We start from the raw sequence: 23,277 nt of genomic DNA on the forward strand, positions 1-23,277 counted from the left end.
CCAGCAGGCCACAAATGTGCATTAAGGCTGATTAAGGAATTTGAAAATATATATACATTTAGCAATTACATTGCATTGATACTTCAGTATATTTAAAACAAAATACTTTTAGACTTTTACTCAAGTAGTATTTTACTGGGTGAATTTCACTTTTACATAGTCATAGTCATTTTCTATTGAAGTATCTTTACTTTTACTCAAGTATGACAATTGGGTACTTTTTCCACCACTGGAAATACGGTGTGCTTTCTCACACTCTCAATTTGTAATCTGAGGGAGGCTTCTTTCTGTCCTGAAGAGTTTGCTAACAGTCGGAGAAAGACTTAAGAGAGTTTCCACTGCCTCTTGGCCTGGGGGGCTAATTAGGCCTCAGCATCTGTACACAGGAGAGGAGGGATGGAGGAACGCAGGGATGTTTCAGGCAGTGTAACGGACCTAGAGTGTGTGACTGACTGCTATTCTGCGCTGAGTGCAGGAGAGCACATTTGCCTGGCTGATTGTTCACAGAGGAGCCACTCTGTTACAGTTAAGACCAAATAGATTGAGTCTCAGAGCTGGGAGTGCATTTAGCAGGAAGGGTCACCCAGAGATGCTGATGGAAAGTAGCTTCAGACACCAGTGAGTGCTCTGGTTGGTTACAAATTCTGAAGTTTTACATTCACAAACACACACCTGGCATGGATATCGTAAACATGTTTTGTACCTTAGGGACTTTATTTACACCAGAGATATAAAAGAGATTTCTTCTCCCTCAAGTCTGTACTGTACTGTACTCTAATATTCCCTCAGCATGGAACGTTGTGAAGAGATGTGAAGAGACATTGCAGTTGGGCAGTTAAAATGTTCTGACTGCCCATGCATTGAGGTGTGAATGCAGTCAGATTTGGAGGTAATTTTCTGGTAGCTGGTTTTTATTGGCCCCTCCCGGGCTTGCCAGGGTTGTGTATGATGGTGGGTGGAGCTGCAATGTGGTCTGGTAACAGCCCTGGGAGGGCCAGCAGTGCCATTAGAGCCAGCTCCGTGTGACCACAATGCTTTGTGTACCCTTTCATCACTCTGTGACTGCAACATCCATCTCCCTCTCACATCTCCTCCTCTGCCTTATACCTCTTCTCCTGCCCTGCCCTTCCCCACTCACTCATTCACTTACTACTGCCTCCCCAAATCACTCTTGTACTCTACTTTCCTGGCCCCCTCTAAATGCATGGTATTATGTTCCTCTTAGCCTCCTTTTCATGTCTTTTCCTTCTTTTTCTTTTGCCAACCCATTTTAGTGTCATTTCCTGCCTGCCCTCTGTATTCTCTGTCCCTTTCCCTTTCCATCACTGGCAATTTCTTGCCATGGTATCTTTCTGCATCTGTGCTTGTGTCCATCTCTCTCTCATGCTGCCCCCTTTTCTGTCCTCCACTCTCTCTCTCTCTCTCCTTCTGTAATTGGAAGGCAGGTGTTAACCTCAAGCTCAGTAATGTTTAGGAAGTTGATGGAGCCCAACAGTGGTCTCAACTCCCTCGCTCTCTCTCCCATGTGACCAAATGGCCAACATGCCTTCCCTGCCTGCCTGCCTGCCACCAGTGAAATTTTCAGCCCCAGCGGTTTTGGCGGTAAAGCAATTAGGATTTGGAATTAGTTTTCAAATTAAAGAGGAATTAAACGGGCTAAGAGGTTAACCCTTTCAGGCATGGCCACATTCTTAGACAAAGAGCACTCTTTAAGCTTATTAAGGAATCCCTCTTATTGAAATTAAAGATGTCAGAGTTTACGTACGATTCTCTACATCACTTCTTTTTTCCTCCTTCGGACTGAAAGGTTGTTCAAATATTGATGTTCTCCTCTCTGGAATAAGGGTAATTGTTTTTCTTCTCGCTCCCTTCCTTGGTTCTCTCTCTCCCTCTCTCTCAGTTTTTTTCTCTCTGTTTTTTCTCTCCTTGGGAAAAGTGACAAATCCTGCTTTGAAACTTAATGAAGTTTGAAATAGAATTCTCAGCTACAATTATCCCGTCAATGCTGGCTGTAACGGGAATGATGGTGCTATCTCTGCCCAATTATGAGAGCCAACAGAACAAACACCTGTAGCTGTGAGAACCCATCATGTGTCTCTTCTCCTTCCTGTCTAAAATTCTACATATTTACACTACCTAATCCTATCTAATACTGTCCCTGTGCCTAGTTCTGCAGCTGATCTACAGCAAAAGTGACCTTGGATTAGCTCCAATGGTTCTTGTTTCTCTTTCTTTTATCTCTCTATCCCTCTTTGCTTATCTCTTTCTCTCTTCCTGCACTTCTCTCAGTCTCTGTCTATGCATCCCTATATCTCTCTGTATATGCTTATCTGTCTCTTCTCCTCTTCATCTCTCCCCCTGTCTCTCCTCTTTGTTTCTACCTCCTTATACAGTATAACAACCCTAGTGTGTGTGTGCTCCTGCGTCTCTCTGCCTCTGCCTCTCTATCCCCCTAAGCTGACAGGAGCCTAGCTCTCCTCCTGGTGCAGCAGCAGCTTCAGCAGCAGTAGCAGCCTTTAAATGGCTGCCTGATGGAGAGTGACATTTTCCCTGAGCTGGGGAGAGGAACGAGGTGATCTCTCCCTTTTCCTGCACAGAGTGCTCCTAATTGCCTGGTCACATTTGTGAGCCTGGCTGACAAGCTCTTACAAATCAATAATTCTGCTCGGGGAGATTGGGACACAGCCCTTTCACCCCCCATCCCCTCCACGTCTACACGCACACACGCACGTGCACGCGCACACGCACACGCACACACACACACACACACACACACACACACACCACCCCCACCTTCAGCCTTAAATGGCTTTGTTTTTACCCATGATTCCAAGACAAATAGCGAGAGCGCATCGGAGCATTAAGGGCAGCCGTGCCGCTGAAGGCTGAAGTAATGGATGGTGGAAATGGCAGAAGAGCCAGTGCTGCTCATTACTAAATGGACTCTATAGGAAGGAACTTCAACCTGCCTGCCAGACAGCCTACTATATACAAGGATGGGATGTGTTTGTATTGTCTACTTATTTTCCCCCAGGAGCCCCAGATCGGAAAGTTTCATAGATGCAGAGAAGAGGACATAGATGCAGGGAATGGGCTTGACATTTAATTTGGTTTAAAGTGTGTGTGTGTGTGTTGTGTATTGTATTTTCAGGTTGTGTGTGCACCCATACCTTACAAAAAATAAATGTAAAATATATATATTTTTTAATTCTTTAGGAAATGTGTAATGTGTTGTATTTAAAAAAAAATATATATATATATTACAGAATGTTTTTAGAATGTATGTAAAATGTATATCTTAATATATGTTCAATACATCGGAAAATGTATTTCATGTATTTCAAAATGCATTATAAAATACATACATACATTAAACAATGTATTTTAGAATATATTTAGTGATATGTTTTGTTAAATATGTTTTGAAATGTATTTGGAAATGCCTTGTGAAATATATTACATTTGATTTTACTTGTAAGAAATATGTGTTTACATTAAAATGTATGGCAAATATGAAACATTGGCCAAATCATATTGTAATGAATTGGTGACTGTCTTAACAATTGAGCTCTTTGTCACCTGCACTTGCATTCGGAAAGTATTCAGACCTCTTGACCTTTTTTCCATATTTTGTTACGTTACATCCTTATTCTAAAATTATGAAAAAAAAGATTTAATCAAATCTACTTACACTACCCCATAACGACAAAGTGAAAACAGGTTTTAGAATTTTCTGCAAAGGTATTAAAAATTAAAAACAGAAATACCATATTTACATACGTATTCAGACCCTTTACTGTTAGACTCAAAATTGAGCACAAGTTCATCCTGTTTCCATTGATTGTCCTTGAGATGTTTCTACAACTTGATTGGAGCCCACCTGTGGTAAATTCAAAATATTGGACATTAATGTCACAGTTGCGTGTATAAGTGGCAGGGAAGTCAGGCGCAGGAGAGTCAAATAGAGTGTAGAATGGAGTTTTTTAATTATAGTCCCAGTAATCTGCTCCATAACACTCATAGGAAAACATAAAACAAATATGGGTACGATGACCCGTCGCACACCTATACACAATAAATACAACACTTGACAAATAACAATCTCTGACAAAGACATGAGGGGAAACAGAGGGTTAAATACACAATAGGTAATGGATGGGATTGAAAACAGGTGTGTGGGAAGACAAGACAAAACCAATGGAAAATGAAAAATGGATCGATGATGGCTAGAAGACCGGTGACGTCGACCGCCGAACACCGCCCGAACAAGGAGAGGCAACGACTTCGGCAGAAGTCGTGACATTACCCCCCCCCTGACGCGCGGCTCCAGCAGCGCGTCGACACCGGCCTCGGGGACGACCCGGAGGGCGAGGTGCAGGGCGATCCGGATGGAGGCGGTGGAATTCTTTTAACATGGAAGGATCTAAAACGTCCTCCACCGGAACCCAGCATCTCTCCTCCGGCCCGTACCCCTCCCAGTCCACGAGGTACTGAAGGCCCCTCGCCCGACGTCTCGAATCCAAAATGGATCGAACAGAATACGCCGGGACCCCCTCGATGTCTAGAGGAGGTGGAGGAACTTCACGCACTTCAGCCTCCTGGAGCGGGCCAGCCACCACCGGCCTGAGGAGAGACACATGGAACGAGGGGTTAATACGGTAATTAGTGGGCAGTTGTAACCTATAACATACCTCGTTCACTCTCCTCAGGACTTTAAACGGCCCCACAAACCGCGGACCCAGCTTCCGGCAGAGCAGGCGGAGGGGCAGGTTTCGGGTCGAGAGCCAGACCCTGTCCCCTGGTGCGAACACCGGGGCCTCACTGCGGCGACGGTCTGCGCCAATTTTCTGGCGCCTTATGGCACGCTGAAGGTGGACGTGGGCTGCCTCCCAGGTTTCCTCAGCGTGCCGAAACCAATTGTCCACCGCAGGAGCCTCGGTCTGACTCTGATGCCAAGGAGCCAGAACCGGCTGATACCCTAATACACATTGAAAAGGAGTAAGGTTAGTGGAGGAGTGACGTAGCGAGTTCTGGGCCATCTCTGCCCAGGGCACGAACTTCGCCCACTCCCCCGGCCGGTCCTGGCAATAGGACCGCAGAAACCTGCCCACATCCTGGTTAACTCTCTCCACCTGCCCATTACTCTCGGGGTGAAAACCTGAGGTAAGACTAACCGAGATCCCCAGACGTTCCATGAACGCCTTCCAGACCCTTGATGTGAACTGGGGACCCCGATCAGACACAATATCCTCAGGCACCCCATAGTGCCGGAAAACGTGTGTAAACAGGGCCTCTGCAGTTTGTAAGGCCGTAGGGAGACCGGGCAAAGGGAGGAGACGACAGGACTTCGAAAACCGATCCACAACGACCAAGATCGTGGTGTAACCCTGTGAAGGTGGAAGATCAGTCAAAAAATCCACCGACAGGTGCGACCACGGCCGTTGAGGAACAGGTAAAGGTTGAAGCTTACCTCTAGGCAGGTGTCTAGGAGCCTTGCACTGGGCGCACACCGAGCAGGAGGAAACATAAATCCTCACGTCCTTAGCTAAAGTGGGCCACCAGTACCTCCCATCAAGACAGCGCATCGTCCGACCTATCCCAGGATGACCAGAGGAGGGTGACGTGTGAGCCCAATAGATCAATCGGTCGCGGACAGCAGACGGAACGTACAGACGACCAGCTGGACACTCAGGAGGAGAGGACTCTGCACGTGACGCCCGCTCAATGTCCGCGTCCAGCTCCCACACTACTGGCGCCACCAAACACGAAGCTGGGAGTATGGGAGTGGGATCCATGGACCGCTCCTCTGTGTCATACAGCCGAGACAATGCGTCTGCCTTGACGTTCTGGGAGCCTGGTCTGTAAGTAAGAGTAAACACAAAACGAGTGAAAAACATGGCCCACCTTGCCTGGCGAGGATTCATTCTCTTCGCCTGCCGGATGTACTCCAGATTGCGGTGGTCAGTCCAGATGAGAAAAGGGTGTTTAGCCCCCTCAAGCCAGTGCCTCCACACCTTCAAGGCTTCTACGACAGCTAACAGCTCTCGGTCCCCCACATCATAGTTTCGCTCCGCCGGGCTGAGCTTCTTCGAAAAGAAAGCACAGGGGCGAAGCTTCAGTGGCACACCCGAACGCTGAGAGAGCACTGCTCCTATCCCAGCTTCGGATGCGTCCACCTCTACCATGAATGGCAAAGAGGGATCCGGATGAGCCAACACAGGCGCCGAGGTAAACAGAGTCTTCAGGTGTCCAAAAGCCCTGTTCGCCTCAACCGACCACTGCAAGCGCACCGGGCCCCCCTTTAGCAGTGAGGTAATGGGAGCCGCAACCTGACCAAAACCCCGGATAAATCTCCGGTAGTAATTGGCAAACCCCAAAAAACGCTGCACCTCCTTTACCGTGGTTGGAGTCGGCCAATTACGCACGGCTGTAATGCGGTCGCTCTCCATTTCCACTCCTGAAGTGGAAATCCGATGCCCTAGGAAGGAGATGGATTGTTGGAAGAACAAGCATTTCTCAGCCTTGACATATAGATCATGCTCCAACAGGCGACCAAGCACCCTGCGCACCAGGGACACATGCTCGGCGCGTGTAGCGGAGTATATCAGAATATCATCTATATACACCACTACACCCTGCCCGTGCAGGTCCCTGAAGATCTCATCTACAAATGATTGGAAGACTGATGGAGCATTCATCAACCCATATGGCATGACCAGGTACTCATAATGACCTGAGGTGGTGCTAAATGCCGTCTTCCACTCATCACCCTTCCGAATACGCACCAGATTATACGCACTCCTGAGATCCAATTTTGTGAAGAAGCGTGCCCCGCGCATTGACTCCATAACTGTATTTATCAGAGGTAGCGGGTAACTATATTTCACCGTGATTTTATTGAGACCTCGATAATCAATGCACGGGCGTAAACCGCCATCCTTCTTCTTCACAAAAAAGAAACTCGAAGAGGCGGGTGAAATGGATGGCTGAATGAACCCCTGACGCAGGGATTCAGAGATATATGTATCCATAGCCACCGTCTCCGCTTGCGACAGGGGATACACGTGACTCCTGGGATATGCAGCGTCTACCAGGAGATCTATCGCACAATCCCCCTGTCGATGGGGTGGTAATTGAGTCGCCTTCTTTTTACAGAAGGCGAGAGCCAAATCGGCATATTCTGGAGGAATGTGCACGGTGGAGACCTGGTCTGGACTTTCCACCGTAGTAGCACCAACGGAAACCCCTAAACACCTACCTGAGCACTCTCGCGACCACCCCGTGAGAGCCCTCTGTGGCCAAGAAACAGTGGGGTTATGACACGCTAACCAGGGTAGACCTAGCACCACAGAATACGCAGGGGAATCAATAAGAAAAAGACTAATCTTCTCCTTGTGACCCTCCTGCGTTATCATATACAACGGTGCGGTGACCTCCCTGATAAAACCTGACCCTAATGGTCGACTATCTAAGGCATGAATAGGGAAAGGCATATCCACAGACACAATAGGGATCCCTAAACTATGAGCTAAATTTTTATTAATGAAATTTCCAGCCGCGCCTGAATCTACTAGCGCCTTATACTGGGAATGCAGGGAAAAATCCGGAAAAGTGACAGAGACAAACATAAGTGCAACAGAGGGCTCTGGATGAGAATGGTGCCTACTCACCTGGGGTGATGCCAGAGTGCCCTGCCTGCCTTCTCTATTCCCAGAGGAACCAACCCGGCACCGACCAGCAGTGTGATCTCTGCGACCATAGATGGTGCTCGAGCGGGAACCCCCTCCGGTCTCCCGGCGCACCGTCCCTCCCAATTCCATTGGTTCGGGAGAGAGGGTGCGGGAGGATGGAACAACCAGACCCCGATCTAGACGTCCACGAGTAGCCAGCATGTTGTCCAGCCTGATGGACATGTCCACCAGCTGGTCGAAGTTGAGGGTGGTGTCTCTACAGGCCAGCTCCCGACGGACGTCCTCGCGTAGGCTACAACGGTAATGGTCGATCAGGGCCCTGTCGCTCCATCCAGCGCCGGCAGCCAAGGTCCTAAACTCCAAAGCAAACTCCTGGGCACTCCTCGTCTCCTGCCTCAGATGATAGAGGAGCTCACCTGCCGTTTTTCCTTCGGGAGGATGGTCGAATACTCTCCTGAAATAAAGGGTGAACTCCTCAAAATGGTCCAACGCCGCATTCTCCTCTCTACACACAGCGCTGGCCCACTCCCGTGCTTTCCCGGTGAGGCAGGAGACGAGGGCGGAACTCTTCTCCCGGTCGGATGGTACTGGGGAGACCGTGGCCAGATATAAGTTCAGTTTAAGGAGGAAACCCTGGCAGCCGGCAGTATCTCCGTTGTAACCCGTGGGTAGGGGTAAACGGATTTTGTTAGGTTCAGGTGGGGAAAACGCGTTAAAGGTAAATCCCAGTTGTGGCAGTGGAGGCGCTGGAGAAACTCCCTGTCTCTCCCAGCGATCCATATTCTGGACAATGCGATCCATGACGGCGCTCAAACAGTCAATCTCCTTCGCTTGTTCCATAACGCGCTTTTCCACCTCCATGGGCGTCGTGTCCTCTCCTGCTGACTTCATATATATTAGGTCAGAGATTCTGTCACAGTTGCGTGTATAAGTGGCAGGGAAGTCAGGCGCAGGAGAGTCAAATAGAGTGTAGAATGGAGTTTTTTAATTATAGTCCCAGTAATCTGCTCCATAACACTCATAGGAAAACATAAAACAAATATGGGTACGATGACCCGTCGCACACCTATACACAATAAATACAACACTTGACAAATAACAATCTCTGACAAAGACATGAGGGGAAACAGAGGGTTAAATACACAATAGGTAATGGATGGGATTGAAAACAGGTGCGTGGGAAGACAAGACAAAACCAATGGAAAATGAAAAATGGATCGATGATGGCTAGAAGACCGGTGACGTCGACCGCCGAACACCGCCCGAACAAGGAGAGGCAACGACTTCGGCAGAAGTCGTGACAATTAATTGGAAAGGCACACACCAGTCTATATAAGGTCCCACAGTTGACAGTGCATGTCAGAGCAAAAACCAAGCCATGTGGTCGAAGGAATTGTCCGTAAAGCTCTGAGACAGGATTGTGTGGAGGCACAGATCTGGGGAAGGGTACCAAAGCATTTCTGTAGCATTGTAGGTCCCCAAGAACACAGTGGCCTCCATCATTCTTAAATGGAAGAAGTTTGGAACCGCCAACACTCGTTCTAGAGCTGGCCGCCCGGCCAAACTGAGAAATCAGGGGAGAAGGTCCTTGGTCAGGGAGGTGACCAAGAACTCAATGGTAACTCTGACAGAGCTCCAGAGTTTCTCTGTGGAAATGGGAGAACCTTCCAGAAGGACAACCATCTCTGCAGCATTCCATCAATCATGCCTTCATGGTAAAGTGACCAGACGGAAGCCACTCCTCAGTAATAGGCACGTGACAGCCCGCTTGTAGTTTGCCAAAGGCACCTAAAGGTGCTCAGGACCTCAGAGCTTGAGAGGATCTGCAGTAAAGAATGGGAGAAACTCCCAAAATACAGGTGTGCCAAGCTTGTAGCATCAAACCCAAGAAGACTCGCGGCTGTAATCACTGCCAAAGGTGCTTCAACAACGTACTCAGTAAAGGGTCTGAATACTTATGAAAATGTGATATTTCAGTTGTTTTTTTTATACATTTGCAAATATTTCCAAAAACCAGTTTTTGCTTTTCAACTATGGGGTATTGTGTGTAGATTGATGAGGGGAAAAAACTATTTTAACAATTTTAAAATAAGGCTGTAACGTAACAAAATGTGGAAAAAGTCAAGGGGTATAAATAATTTCCGAATGCACTGTATGTCAGTATCATTAAAGGAAAACGTAAATATTTCAACTTCATATTCATCATCTCCAGGACCACCCGCCAACATCACCATATATGTGAAAATGGTACTTTTCAATGTTTTGTAGTAAAGATAAAGATGTGTTTCCAATGGCATCATCGTGTGATGTTGACCAGTTTTGAGTAGGCATTGCCTAATAATTGTCTCCTAATTGGTTGATAATGTCATTGGAAACACTTTTCTTTTTCTTCCTTTTTTATTGCAAAACAGAAAAACACAATTTTCACATATGTTGATGTTGGGGTGGTGCTGGAGAGGATGAATAAGTGAAGTTTCAAGCCCAACCTTTGGTAACAGACTACATACAGGCGTTAGCCTAAGATAGGCACTTACTACAGTAATTTTTAAAATGTATTTTAACCTCTTGAGATGGGAAATGTTTAGTTTTTTTATCAAACATGTGCTCTTTATGACAGAATGTTAAAATATATCCATTGATCAATATGTAAAGAGTCATTTAAGTATCCTCTGAAGGGCCCAACTATGTCATATGCCGAATTAGGAACCACTTTTGTCACCCTGTTAATGCATTACATGCATTTCAGCAAAGATGCAAATGTATGTAGATATATTTGAAATACATTTTACGTTAAGTTAAATATATTGAAATGTATATTGTTTTCGTATGGGTGTATGAGAATGGGGAACGTATGTTAAATCTCTTGGTGTTTGTATGACTGATCCTAGCTCTATCTTTGCCAGTGGGAGGTGTTTCCTTCACTGAGGGATTCACAGTGTTTTCCTCTAACTGTTGCTGGCTGTTTCTCTTCTCTGTTGGCAGGCACGTTGGTGATGCAAGTGACAGCCAACGACTCAGATGACGACACCACAGCCAATGGGATGGTGCGCTACCGGATCCTGTCCCAGACCCCCCACATGCCCATCCCCAACATGTTCACCATCAACAGTGAGACGGGAGACATCTTCACCATGGCTGCTGGCCTGGATAGGGAGGTCAGTAGCACAACAAGGTCACACTGTCTGTCAGGGGAGCAGGGGGGATGAAGGGGCATTGACTTCCTGTTGGATCAGTTTCATGTCAGCCTGTTACTGCACATCCCCAGTGTATGTTGTTGGTGTTAGCTATAGTCTGACAGTGGATGGTGTTCTCATTCCTATAGGTCACCACCCCTGTACCGTGAGCAGTCACCTCCTATAGGTCACCACCCCTGTACACCAGTCAGTCACCTTTTGCCCTTAATAACTAACTCAGGATTCTCTCCCTCCCTAGACTAAACCTTAACCATTATGAGTAAAATAGTCAGACAGGGTTGGGGTCAATTCCTATCTATATTCCAGTCTGTTCAGGAACTGAATTATATGATTAATGTTTAGAGACTGTTCATGTCCGATTCAGTTGACAGGAGTTTAAATGGAATTGACCCCAACCCTGCAAACAGCACCATTAATGACTATAAAATACCAACACGTTCTGGCCCTCCTGGAGGGGGTCATGGGAATGGATTTCACCTGATTTATCCTCTTCCCTACCCCTGTAGGTGTGTGCCCCTCCCTATCCCACTCCTTCTTAGATCGCTAATGAGGGAGATCACGGAGGGTCAACTCTGTTTATCCCATAATGCATCAGCAGGCTGCCGGCAGAGTCTTTTATGAGAAGCTGTTCTCACCCTGCAGTCTCTCTCTCACAGTCCCTCACATTATCTCAGACTCATGCTCCTAACACCATGCCGTCTGTCTCTCACAGTCCCTCACATTATCTCAGACTCATGCTCCTAACACCATGCCGTCTGTCTCTCACAGTCCCTCACATTATCTCAGACTCATGCTCCTAACACCATGCAGTCTCTCTCTCACAGTCCCTCACATTATCTCAGACTCATGCTCCTAACACCATGCAGTCTCTCTCTCACAGTCCCTCACATTATCTCAGACTCATGCTCCTAACACCATGCCGTCTGTCTCTCACAGTCCCTCACATTATCTCAGACTCATGCTCCTAACACCATGCTGTCTGTCTCTCACAGTCCCTCACATTATCTCAGACTCATGCTCCTAACACCCTGCAGTCTGTCTCTCACAGTCCCTCACATTATTACAGACTCTCACTCCTAACACTCTGTGGCCTGACATTCAGGGCAAAATACAACTGCCAATCCTACTCCTAAATGGTCCAAAGACATAAATGTACAACATACTCTATCATTATGATATTATTTGATACTCATCGCTTAGTCTGATGATTTTACCAAAGCCATAAAAGTACAAGTGCTGAGTCTAAACCTTTGAGCTCTGGCACCACGAGTCTGTCTCATAACGTTTATATTCAGAGATTTCCCAATAGTCCCACTAGGCAATAACTCCAGCCTGACCATCCTTTAGAACGCAGACCGATTTGACCTCTATGGAAAACAAAAGACTGGTATGGCTGCCAGGTTTAGTTGCTTAATATCTGATTTGTGGTGAATATTCAGGAAAAGAAACAAACCCAATTTCATGCAAGTTCCTTATGTATGTGTGCATGCCCTTCACTCATTCATGTATAGATGTTAAATAGTATAGTGTTGACAGTGGAAATCAGTCTGCAGTTAATGCAGGGCCTGTTTCCCTGTTCCCTTGTCTCCCCCACAGCTGAATGAATGGGAGTCAACCCCATTAATCTAGATAGAGCAGCAGCCCAATCCCACCTGCCTCTCTCCCACTGATCCTCCCCATTAAACTGGGACACCTGGGTGTGCACCCACCTACACTCAAGGTCACACACATACTGTAAACACACTCTCAGGCATTAACAGACAGGTATGCACGCACACACACAGTTTTGTAGCAGTTAATCCTCTTCATCAGTAGCACTGGTGTCTAATTGGAATATTCATGTGTTAATTAAGGGGTGAGGGAGCCTCTTCAGCGTGGAGGAGAGCAGGGGGACATGAAGGGCACTTCAGCATCACCCAGCCCTGATCACTCCTGAATGCCAATTACCCTCCCACTCACTGCACCCCTGACCTCACCTCTCCCGTGCCATCGCGTATCACTGCATGTTTCAGCACACGGGTTAACAAGCAGGGCTAAGCTGTTTCTGGGACCCTCTTTCTCTGCCTGAAAAATAGAGCTACTGTACATATAGAAGCTACTCTGCCAAGCAAAAGAGCAGTAACTGCTAATTGAGTGGAACTGAGAGAAATGGCTTTAACGTTTTTAAATTGTCAAGCCAAATTAGTTGTAGGCAGATCACTGGAAATGTGGTTCTGTTGTCTAACTAACAAGTCATTTTTTATTCATATTGACCCTGACCTCTGCTCTAACATGACCTTTGACCCTAGACAGCAGTTACTGCCTTCTTGCTTGGTACACCCAATGCAATATGTTTCCATTATGATTTTTTTTACACAAACTTGTGTTCATAGATTTATTTGCACATGGCTGTCAGTTTCATATAGTTTGATACGTGTATCAGCAAATAGTAATCAATAATACCAAGGTAAACTGTAAAACCAAGGTAGAAAGGAGTAACTGATGTGAGTGATGGCAGTTACTTCACACATGACCCCATTTCCTCCTGTTAGGTTCTTATTTTTCAGAGTAAATAACTCACGGACACTAGAGAAGCTTAACCAAGTTTAATTTTCCCAAAGAGTCGTCACAGCTGTATTCAGACAGCAAAACATTTCTCACCATCACATGTACATATATCCCACTTAACTTCTTATGGCTGAAGGGGCAGTATTGAGTAGCTTGGATGAAAGGTGCACAGAGGTGCCCATATTAAACTGCCTGCTCCTCAGTCCCAGTTGCTAATATATGCATATTATTCTTCATATTGGATAGAAAACACTCTGAAGTTTCTAAAACTGTTTGAATGATGTCTGTGAATATAACAGAACTCATATGGCAGGCAAAAATCTGAGAAAAAATCCAAACAGGAAGTGGGAATTATGAGGCTGGTGGATTTTCAACCAAGATCCTATTGAAATCACAGCGAGATATGGATGAGTTTGCTACGTCCTACGGCTTCCACTAGATGTCAACAGTCTGTAGAACTTTGTCTGATGCCTCTACTGTGAAGGGGGGCCGAATGAGAGTGGAATTAGTCAGCTCTGCCATGACCTGACCATGCTCTAACCATGCGCGTTCACATGAGAGGGAGCTCTGTCCCATCGCTCATCTGAAGTCAATGTAATTCTCCGGTTGGAACGTTATTCAAGATTTATGTTAAAAACATTCTAAAGATTGATTCAATACATCTTTTGACATGTTTCTACTGACTGTTACGGAACTTTTGGATATTTCGTCAGCTTAGTTAGTGAACGCGCTTCGTGACTTTGGATTTGTTTACCAAACGTGCTAACAAAAGTAGCTATTTGGACATAAATGATGGACAATACCGAACAAAACGAAAATTTCTTGTGGAAGTGGGAGTCCTGGGAGTGCATTCCGACGAAGATCAGCAAAGGTAAGTGAAGATTTATAATGCTTTTTATGAGTTTTGTTGACTGCAAAATTTGGCGGGTAACTGTATGGCTTGCTTTTGTGGCTGAACGCTGTTTTCAGAATATTGAATATTGTGTTTTGCCGTAAAGCTTTTTGAAATCTGACACAGCGGTTGCATTAAGAACAAATGTATCTTTAATTCTATGTAAAACATGTATCTTTCATCAAAGTTTATGATGAGTATTTATGTTATTTGACGTGGCTCTCTGCAATTTCTCCGGATATTTTGAGGCATTTCTGAACATGGCGCCAATGTAAACTGAGGTTTTTGTATATAAATATTAACTTTATCGAACAAGACATATATGTATTGTGTAACATGAAGTCCTATGAGTGTCATCTGATGAAGATCATCAAAGGTTAGTGATTAACCTTTATATGGCTGAAGGGGCAGTATTGAGTAGCTTGGATGAAAGGTGCACAGAGGTGCCCAGAGTAAACGGCCTGCTCCTCAGCCATAGTTGCTAATATTTGCATATTATTAGTAGTATTGGATAGAAAACACTCTGAAGTTTCTAAAACTGTTTGAATTATGTCTGTGAGTATAACAGAACTCATATGGCAGGCAAAAACCTGAGAAGTTCCACTTCCTGTTTGGATTTTTTCTGGGGGTGGCAGATTTTCAACCAAGCTCTCAATTAAATTACAGCGAGATATGGATGAGTTTTCACTTCCTACGGCTTCCACTAGATGTCAACAGTCAATAGAACTTTGTCTGATGACTCTAATGTGAAGGGGGGCCGAAGGAGACAGGAATTAGTCAGGTCTGCTACGAGCTGACCATGCTTTCACCACGGCGCGTTCACATGAGGAGGACCTCCGTTCCAACGCTCATCTGAAGTCAATCTAATTCTCCGTTTGGAACGTTATTCAAGATGTATGTTAACAACATTCTAAAGATTGATTCAGTACATCGTTTGACATGTTTCTACTGACTGTTACGGAACTTTTGGACATTTCGTCACGTTATAGTGGACGCGCTTAGTGACTTTGGAATTGTTTACCAAATGCGCTAACCAAAGTAGCTAATTGGACATAAATAACGGACATTATCTAACAAATCAAGCATTTATTGTGGACCTGGGATTCCTAGGACTGCATTCTGATGAAGTTCATCAAAGGTAAGGAAACATTTATCATGTATTTTCTGGTTTATGTTGACTCCAACATGGCTGCTAATTTGGCTATTGTTCTGAGCTCCATCTCAGATTATTGCATGGTTTGTTTTTTCCGTATTTAAAAAAAAAAATCTGACACAGCGGTCGCATTAAGGAGAGGTATATCTATAATTCAATGTGTATAACTTGTATTGTCATCTACATTTATGATGAGTATTTCTGTTGAAACGATGTGGCTATGCAAAATCACTGGATGTTTTTGGGACTAGTGAATGTAACGCGTCAATGTAAACTCAGATTTTTTCATATAAATATGAACTTTATCAAACAAAACATGCATGTATTGTGTAACATTAAGTCCTATGAGTGTCATCTGATGAAGATTATCAAAGGTTAGTGATTCATTTTAGCTATATTTCAGCTTTTTTGTGACTGCTATCTTTCGCTGGAAAAATGGCTGTGCTTATTGTGGTTTGGTGTGACCTAACAATCGTTTGTCGTGCTTTCGCTGAAAAGCATATTTGAAATCGGACACTTTGGTGGGATTAACAACGAGAATACATTTAAAATGGTATGAAACACATGTATGTCTGAGGAATTTTAATTATGAGATTTCTGTTGTTTTGAATTTGGCGCCCTAGACTTTCACTGGCTGTTGTCATATCATCCCGTCACCGGGATTGCAGCCATAAGAAATTTAAGACACTCCTACTTCTCTCCAATCCTTACATTTTATGGTTCCACAGGGCGAGGGTAGTAAACCCTTAATACTCTCTTCAGGGGATCTGACCTCACCTCCTGACCTCAACCCCTCCTTCGCCTAATCCACAGATGTCCATTTGCTTCCCTTATAGGAATCCTTTGATCTCCTCCTGTCCACCCAGCACATTCCACAGCCACTCTGTCTTTGTACAGATCTCACTCCTTTATATACTATGCGACTGATCTATGTCTTTAATATCACAATGTTCAAAGTTTCGAATCCAACACTCCATAACACAAAACAATGTAGCCAGGATATTTGTCTACATGATAAAGCATGTATTACATTTATCAAAAATGTCAGTAACTCATTTTTGATAAAATGTGCAGCTACTGCTCTTTTTCTTGATAGGCCAGTATTGTATCTGTAGTCTTTTGTGGACAGACTACGTAAACATAAGTGGTACCGTAGATCTGTCATGATACAGATAACAAGCAGCATTAGTTACGGTTCTTCTTCTTTAAGGTTTTATAGGCAGACTACATCCAAAAAGATGTATTGCCACCACCTACTGGGTGGGGTGAAAACTGAGATACTTTTAAAAAAAACTATTTTTAAATAAATAAAACGTATTATTCTCAAAAAACTAAAACAAAAGTCAATGTACTCCTTCACTTAGTCAAATGTACTCAGATCCCTACGCAGGCTCTGGGACCTGAGAGGGGGGAACATATTTAGTCAGTATTCCCAGCAATGTTTCAGCCGTGCTGGAAATCCAATAATATTTTAGCTGCTTTCACAATGATTTCCAGTTTCTTTTTTTGTTTGTTTGTCCTGTAAAATGAACCACCTGCACAATAAACGCAACAAAATCAGCGTTCTTCAGACTGACATCCACAGGCTGCTGGGCATCCACTTCCAAGGCTTCATCATCTCTACTCGCATAGAAGACCTTCTCGAATACCCTGATCCTTTCTACTTTGTCCTCCTTCATCCTAACAGGGCACTCAGAGAACTCTGGAATGTGATCCCCATCACAGTGCATCCTTAGACTCTTCAACAATGATTTTCCGTTTGCAAACACTTGACCCGTACCCAAACTTTTTAACATTTATGACATTGAAAGCAACTTTTGTACATAAGCTCACACCGCATATCTCATATATCCCAGCTTTATATGGGTTTGGAGAAATTCTTCATCAATCATCAATAATACAGAAAGACTTTCTTCCTTTTTACCATTCAAATTGTGAGTTAAGCGATGTGAATCAACTATGCCTGGCATGTTCATCTTAAACCATGAAGCCTCAATATCTACCGAGACACCTGATATGACACCTTTTATCGGTGCCCTACTCCGATAATCATAACTTACCACTTCATGTGTCAATAATTTGCAGAGCCACAATGCTTTCTCATTTTCTTCTTTTGACAACCATGAAATCAACATCATACCACTCTTGGTCACTCTGACTGACTCCACTTCTCCCAATGCATCCTTCACCATCTTTGTTACTGCAAACGGGTTTCCCCCAAAAAACATCCTTGCTCATGAATCGTACTCCAACAAGCAGAGGCATTATCATACTTGATTTACAACTTTAGCCCTTCTAGCTTCATTCTTAGATGTTACAGTATTCCACTCCATTTCTTCACTCACGCCAACAGAATCAAACAGTGTTTCTGCTTCCGCCATTACAGAGCCATGGATCTCCCTCGTCCTTTCGCTTCCCACTGCATTGTCACCTACCCACTCAGTTCCGGTTCTTTTTCGGCACTGGTTATTTGGACAAATCACAATTTCGCAGGTGTTAGCATCTTTCAAATTTCAGAAGGGGAGTGGACATTTGGCCCATAGACATGCCCATAACTTGCAAAGAGAGAGGATAGAGCTCTTCATTCCGGTTCCGATCCTCGTTCTATCTCTTCTCTTAATGACATGTATGGACCCAGAACTTAATCGAGCATCTGACCAATTACGCAATACTTTAGTTCTGTGTTAACCGAAATTACTGTATCTGTTACTTTGAAAAAGAAAATTGTAATAAATAAAAAAGTATACCAGTTTCATTTAAGAACCAAAAAATGGACAGCTCTGCCATATAGATTGCAAAATAGTTGAATAGATTTTTGATGTACCGATTCCATGTTTATGAACTGATTAGTTTTTCAATTTACATTTTTATACAAAATTCCTGCAACCAATAGAATGTTATATATATATATAATATATATATATACAGTGGGGAGAACAAGTATTTGTTACACTGCCGATTTTGCAGGTTTTCCTACTTACAAAGCATGTAGAGGTCTGTAATTTGTATCATAGGTACACTTCAACTGTGAGAGACGGAATCTAAAACAAAAATCCAGAAAATCACATTGTATGATTTTTAAGTAATTCATTTGCATTTTATTGCATGACATAAGTATTTGATCACCTACCAACAGGTAAGAATTCCGGCTCTCACAGACCTGTTAGTTTTTCTTTAAGAAGCCCTCCTGTTCTCCACTCCTTACCTGTATTAACTGCACCTGTTTGAACTCGTTACCTGTATAAAAGACACCTGTCCACACACTCAATCAAACAGACTCCAACCTCTCCACAATGGCCAAGACCAGAGAGCTGTGTAAGGACATCAGGGATAAAATTGTAGACCTGCACAAGGCTGGGATGGGCTACAGGACAATAGGCAAGCAGCTTGGTGAGAAGGCAACAATTGTTGGCGCAAAAATTAGAAAATGGAAGAAGTTCAAGATGACGGTCAATCACCCTCGGTCTGGGGCTCCATGCAAGATCTCACCTCGTGGGGCATCAATGATCATGAGGAAGGTGAGGGATCAGCCCAGAACTACACGGCAGGACCTGGTCAATGACCTGAAGAAAGCTGGGACCACAGTCTCAAAGAAAACCATTAGTAACACACTACGCCGTCATGGATTAAAATCCTGCAGCGCACGCAAGGTCCCCCTGCTCAAGCCAGCGCATGTCCAGGCCCGTCTGAAGTTTGCCAATGACCATCTGGATGATCCAGAGGAGGAATGGGAGAAGGTCATGTGGTCTGATGAGACAAAAATAGAGCTTTTTGGTCTAAACTCCACTCGCCGTGTTTGGAGGAAGAAGAAGGATGAGTACAACCCCAAGAACACCATCCCGACCGTGAAGCATGGAGGTGGAAACATCATTCTTTGGGGATGCTTTTCTGCAAAGGGGACAGGACGACTGCACCGTATTGAGGGGAGGATGGATGGGGCCATGTATCGCGAGATCTTGGCCAACAACCTCCTTCCCTCAGTAAGAGCATTGAAGATGGGTCGTGGCTGGGTCTTCCAGCATGACAACGACCCAAAACACACAGCCAGGGCAACTAAGGAGTGGCTCCGTAAGAAGCATCTCAAGGTCCTGGAGTGGGTTGAGTGGAGCTGAATGATTGGACTAAAAACAAACAAAAAGTCTGTAAAATGTATATAGTATGTATAAGTTGGAAGTAGAAGCCTACAGTGCATTCAGAAAGCATTTTTTTCCACATTTTGTTACGTTAGTCTTATTCTAAAATTGATTAAACTCTGTTTTCCTCAATCTACACACAATACACCATAATGACAAAGCAAAAACAGGTTTTTAGAAATTTCTTCACATTTATAAAAAATAAAATTGCTATTACATTTACATACGTATTCAGACCCTTTACTCAGTACTTTGTTAAAGCACCTTTGGCAGCGATTACAGCCTCAAGTCTTCTTGGGTATGACGCTACAAGCTTGGCACACCTGTATGGGAGAGTTTCCCATTCTTCCCTGCAGATCCTCAAGCTCTGGTGTGGTTCTTGGTCACCTCCCTGACCAAGGCACTTCTCCCCCGATTGCTCAGTTTGGCTGGGCGGCCAGCTCTAGGAAGAGTCTTGGTGGTTCCAAACTTCTATTTAAGAATGATGGAGGCCACTGTGTTCTTTGGCACCTTCAATCCTGCATAAATGTTTTGGTACCCTTCCCCAGATCTGTGCCTCGACACAATCCTGTCTCTGAGCTCCTTTGACCTCATGGCTTGGTTTTTGCTCTACTCCTTATATAGACAGGTGTGTGCCTTTCCAAATCATGTCCAGTCAATTGAATTTACCTCAAGTGGACTCCAATCAAGTTGTAGAAACTTCTCAAGGATGATCAATGAAAACAGGATGCACCTGAGCTCAATTTCAAGTCTCACAGCAAAGGGTCTGAATACTTATGCTTACTTAATTTTTTTTTTTTTTTTTGCATACATTTCTAAAAACCTGTTTTCGCTCTGTCACAATGGGGTATTGTGTGTAGATGTTTTATTTCATTTTTATTTAATCAATTTTAGAATAAGGCTGTAACATAACATTTTGAAAATGTCCAGGTTTCTGAATACTTTCCAAAGGCACTGTAAGTGTAGTTGTCCATTAGTTTACTCCAGTTATGGGAGGCATGGTAGGGTTAGGGGGAAATAAAGGAAAATATATTTAGAAAATATTTAAAAAATATATATATAAATATTTACTAATAAAATATGAGGGATTGGAAATTGTACAGACAATTCCATTGATTGAAATACATTCCTCACCTTTTCTAGCCGCGATGGGTTCATATTCCTGTAGCCATACAACAAATTACCATCTGCATCTCTCATTTAGTTGGGTCTATGTAAATAGGTAGACTATGTATTTCAAGTTTTGATGTATGTGATCCCATAGGCAGTGTGGTTTATAGCCTACAGAAGAATTTGACAGTTGATCTTTTAGTTTGAAGTTTGTATGCTACTGTACTAGTGAATTTATTTTGAGTAGCCTAGACAATGTTTCAGAATTTGTGGATAATCCAGCATATTTAGGTTGGGGGAAAAAACGATGCAAATTTTTTTTTGAATTCAAACATTGTTTTCTCTTTCAGAAACTGTCACAGTCCTTTGCCAAATACAGCATAAATTACTGAATAAAAAAACAAACATTCTGCCAACACATTAAATAGACCGATAGCTTACGTAAAATATTTGACAGGATGGGTAGGCTGCAGTATTGCTGTGCGATAGGAGTCCGAAATCATAAACCTATTTCATTTCAGAGCCTATACCAAGTCAGGACATTTTAACCCAATAATCTATTGATAAACAACATTTTAAACAATAATTGGTCCTTTGACTAGAAGTGTGGACTGTAGCCTACTTTTTAATGGTTTCCAATATACAATCAATCTTGCAGAATGCATGGATAGGCACTTGCTATAGGCAGCATGCATGTTTAGTTTGAAAAAGTCACTGCAAAATATCAAAACATTCTGCCCACACCTCATAGTGTAACGCCTGTCGTCGGAAGGAGTGGACCAAAGCGCAGCGTGAAAAGTGTTCATGATTTTTTATTTATCAAAACACTCGAACAAAATAACAAAGTGAAAAAACGAAACAGTTCTGTCAGGTGCAGTCACTAAACAGAAAATAACTACTCACAAAACACAGGTGGGAAAAAAACTGCCTAAGTATGATTCCCAATCAGAGACAACGATAGACAGCTGCCTCTGATTGGGAACCACACTCTGCCAAAAAACAAAGAAATAGAAACCATAGAATGCCCACCCTAATCACACCCTGACCTAACCAAAATAGAGAATAAAAACCTCTCTATGGCCAGGGCGTGACACATAGCCATGGGAAGTAGGGGGTGTGGTCAGAATGGTTTGATATTTTGCAGTGACTTTTTCAAACTAAACAATGTTTTAATTATTTTTTATTCTATTTTCACAAAAGTAGTGCATTGGGCTTCTACTAGTCCTGTATTAGCGGACCGATTTAGCTGTCTGTAGCGTGGGCAAAAAAAAAAAAAGATGGATGTATTCTTTTCAGAAATGGCACATGCAGATATTTTGTGACATTTATGCAATGGTTATAAATGAGTCCTGGTCCTGAGTGCAGCTGATTGTAACTGGTAGAGTACAATGTGAGGTAGCCTGCTGGGTGTCAGAGCTTCTAAGTGTGAGACAGTCGTACTGTCTTCAGATGGCCTTGGCCCCTGTGTGCCACAACTGGGCTGGGGTGTCTCTGTGCTCTCTGGCCCTGGCTGGAGTGACAGGGCCGTTTCTTTTCATTCCCCCAGGCTACTGCAGCCTCTCTGGGGCCTGGCTGGGCACGATGCTGATCTGTGTGGCTGACTCGTGTCGGCTCCAGTTTGGAAAATGTCAGCTCTGCTCTGCCTGATTAGGGCATTGATCGGACACTGTGGTGGAGTGCCTACACACTGTCCCCTTGGTGGAGGAAAGAGGCCTGGCAGGGGACCATGCATGGCTCTGGGCATCTACAGGGGCTTAGGGTTTCTATACGTATCCAGGGGACTGAGTGTCACTCTCTCAACATGAGGAAGTGGTTCAGCACTAGGGGCTACTTCTGGAGAAACCTTAGCCATACTCTGTTTGGCATATCTGGTGGCAAATATGTATATGGATGTTTCTTTTGAGGGTTTGTGTGTGACTGTATTTCATGTGTCATGAGTGGATCATATTGGTCAAGGTGTAAATTTGTATTGTATGTCCATGTGACTTTGTGTTTAATACAGTGTATTTAGCAGGAGCTCTGTGCTCCATCTTCCTCAGAGAGCTGCAGTGAATGGGAAGGAGTCTCTCTGGGTTAAATGTGAGTCAGTGGCTGTTTGATGGAGATTGTTAGTGACAGGGTAACCACTGTGGTCAGTACCAGACTGACAGGCTGGAACACAAACCACAGAACAAATACGGAAAGTGCTGGTGCAGTGCTCATTCACACTTGCTTTCTCTTTCTCAAATGTTCAGTCTACCCTGTCTAACACACACTGCTCAAACACACACAGCTCAAACACACACAGCTCAAACACACAACGCTCATTCTCCATTAATGTTTGGCTTGTAAAAATGTTACCTTACATTTCCGTTGTCAATGTCAGTAACGTCCCCATTTGGGTTGGCCATTTTTTTCAACAAAGATTCGAGAACAAACTCGGTTTCTCTCAAACTCCGAACAGTGACCATTGGACAACCATTTTAGTTTTAATTTTACCTTTTTGGTGAAATGCTAGCCATTGAGTTCTGATAGCCTGTAGCCTTTTGCTCTTTCTGCAGTCTCTGGTAAAAAAAAA

At 43.9% G+C, this 23,277-nt stretch overlaps 1 protein-coding gene across 1 annotated transcript in view; it reads left to right on the top strand.

Moving 5' to 3' along the window:
- The window catches only part of LOC120020740 (cadherin-4-like), a 404,415-nt gene that overhangs the window by 360,592 nt on the left and 20,546 nt on the right, over positions 1-23,277 (top strand). The window contains exon 10 of the mRNA XM_038964479.1: positions 10,674-10,846. Coding sequence (XP_038820407.1) covers positions 10,674-10,846 — 173 coding nt within the window. The remainder of the gene's footprint in view (positions 1-10,673; positions 10,847-23,277) is intronic.

Source organism: Salvelinus namaycush, chromosome 2, assembly GCF_016432855.1.
Source record: "Salvelinus namaycush isolate Seneca chromosome 2, SaNama_1.0, whole genome shotgun sequence".
Taxonomy (NCBI): Eukaryota; Metazoa; Chordata; class Actinopteri; order Salmoniformes; family Salmonidae; genus Salvelinus; species Salvelinus namaycush.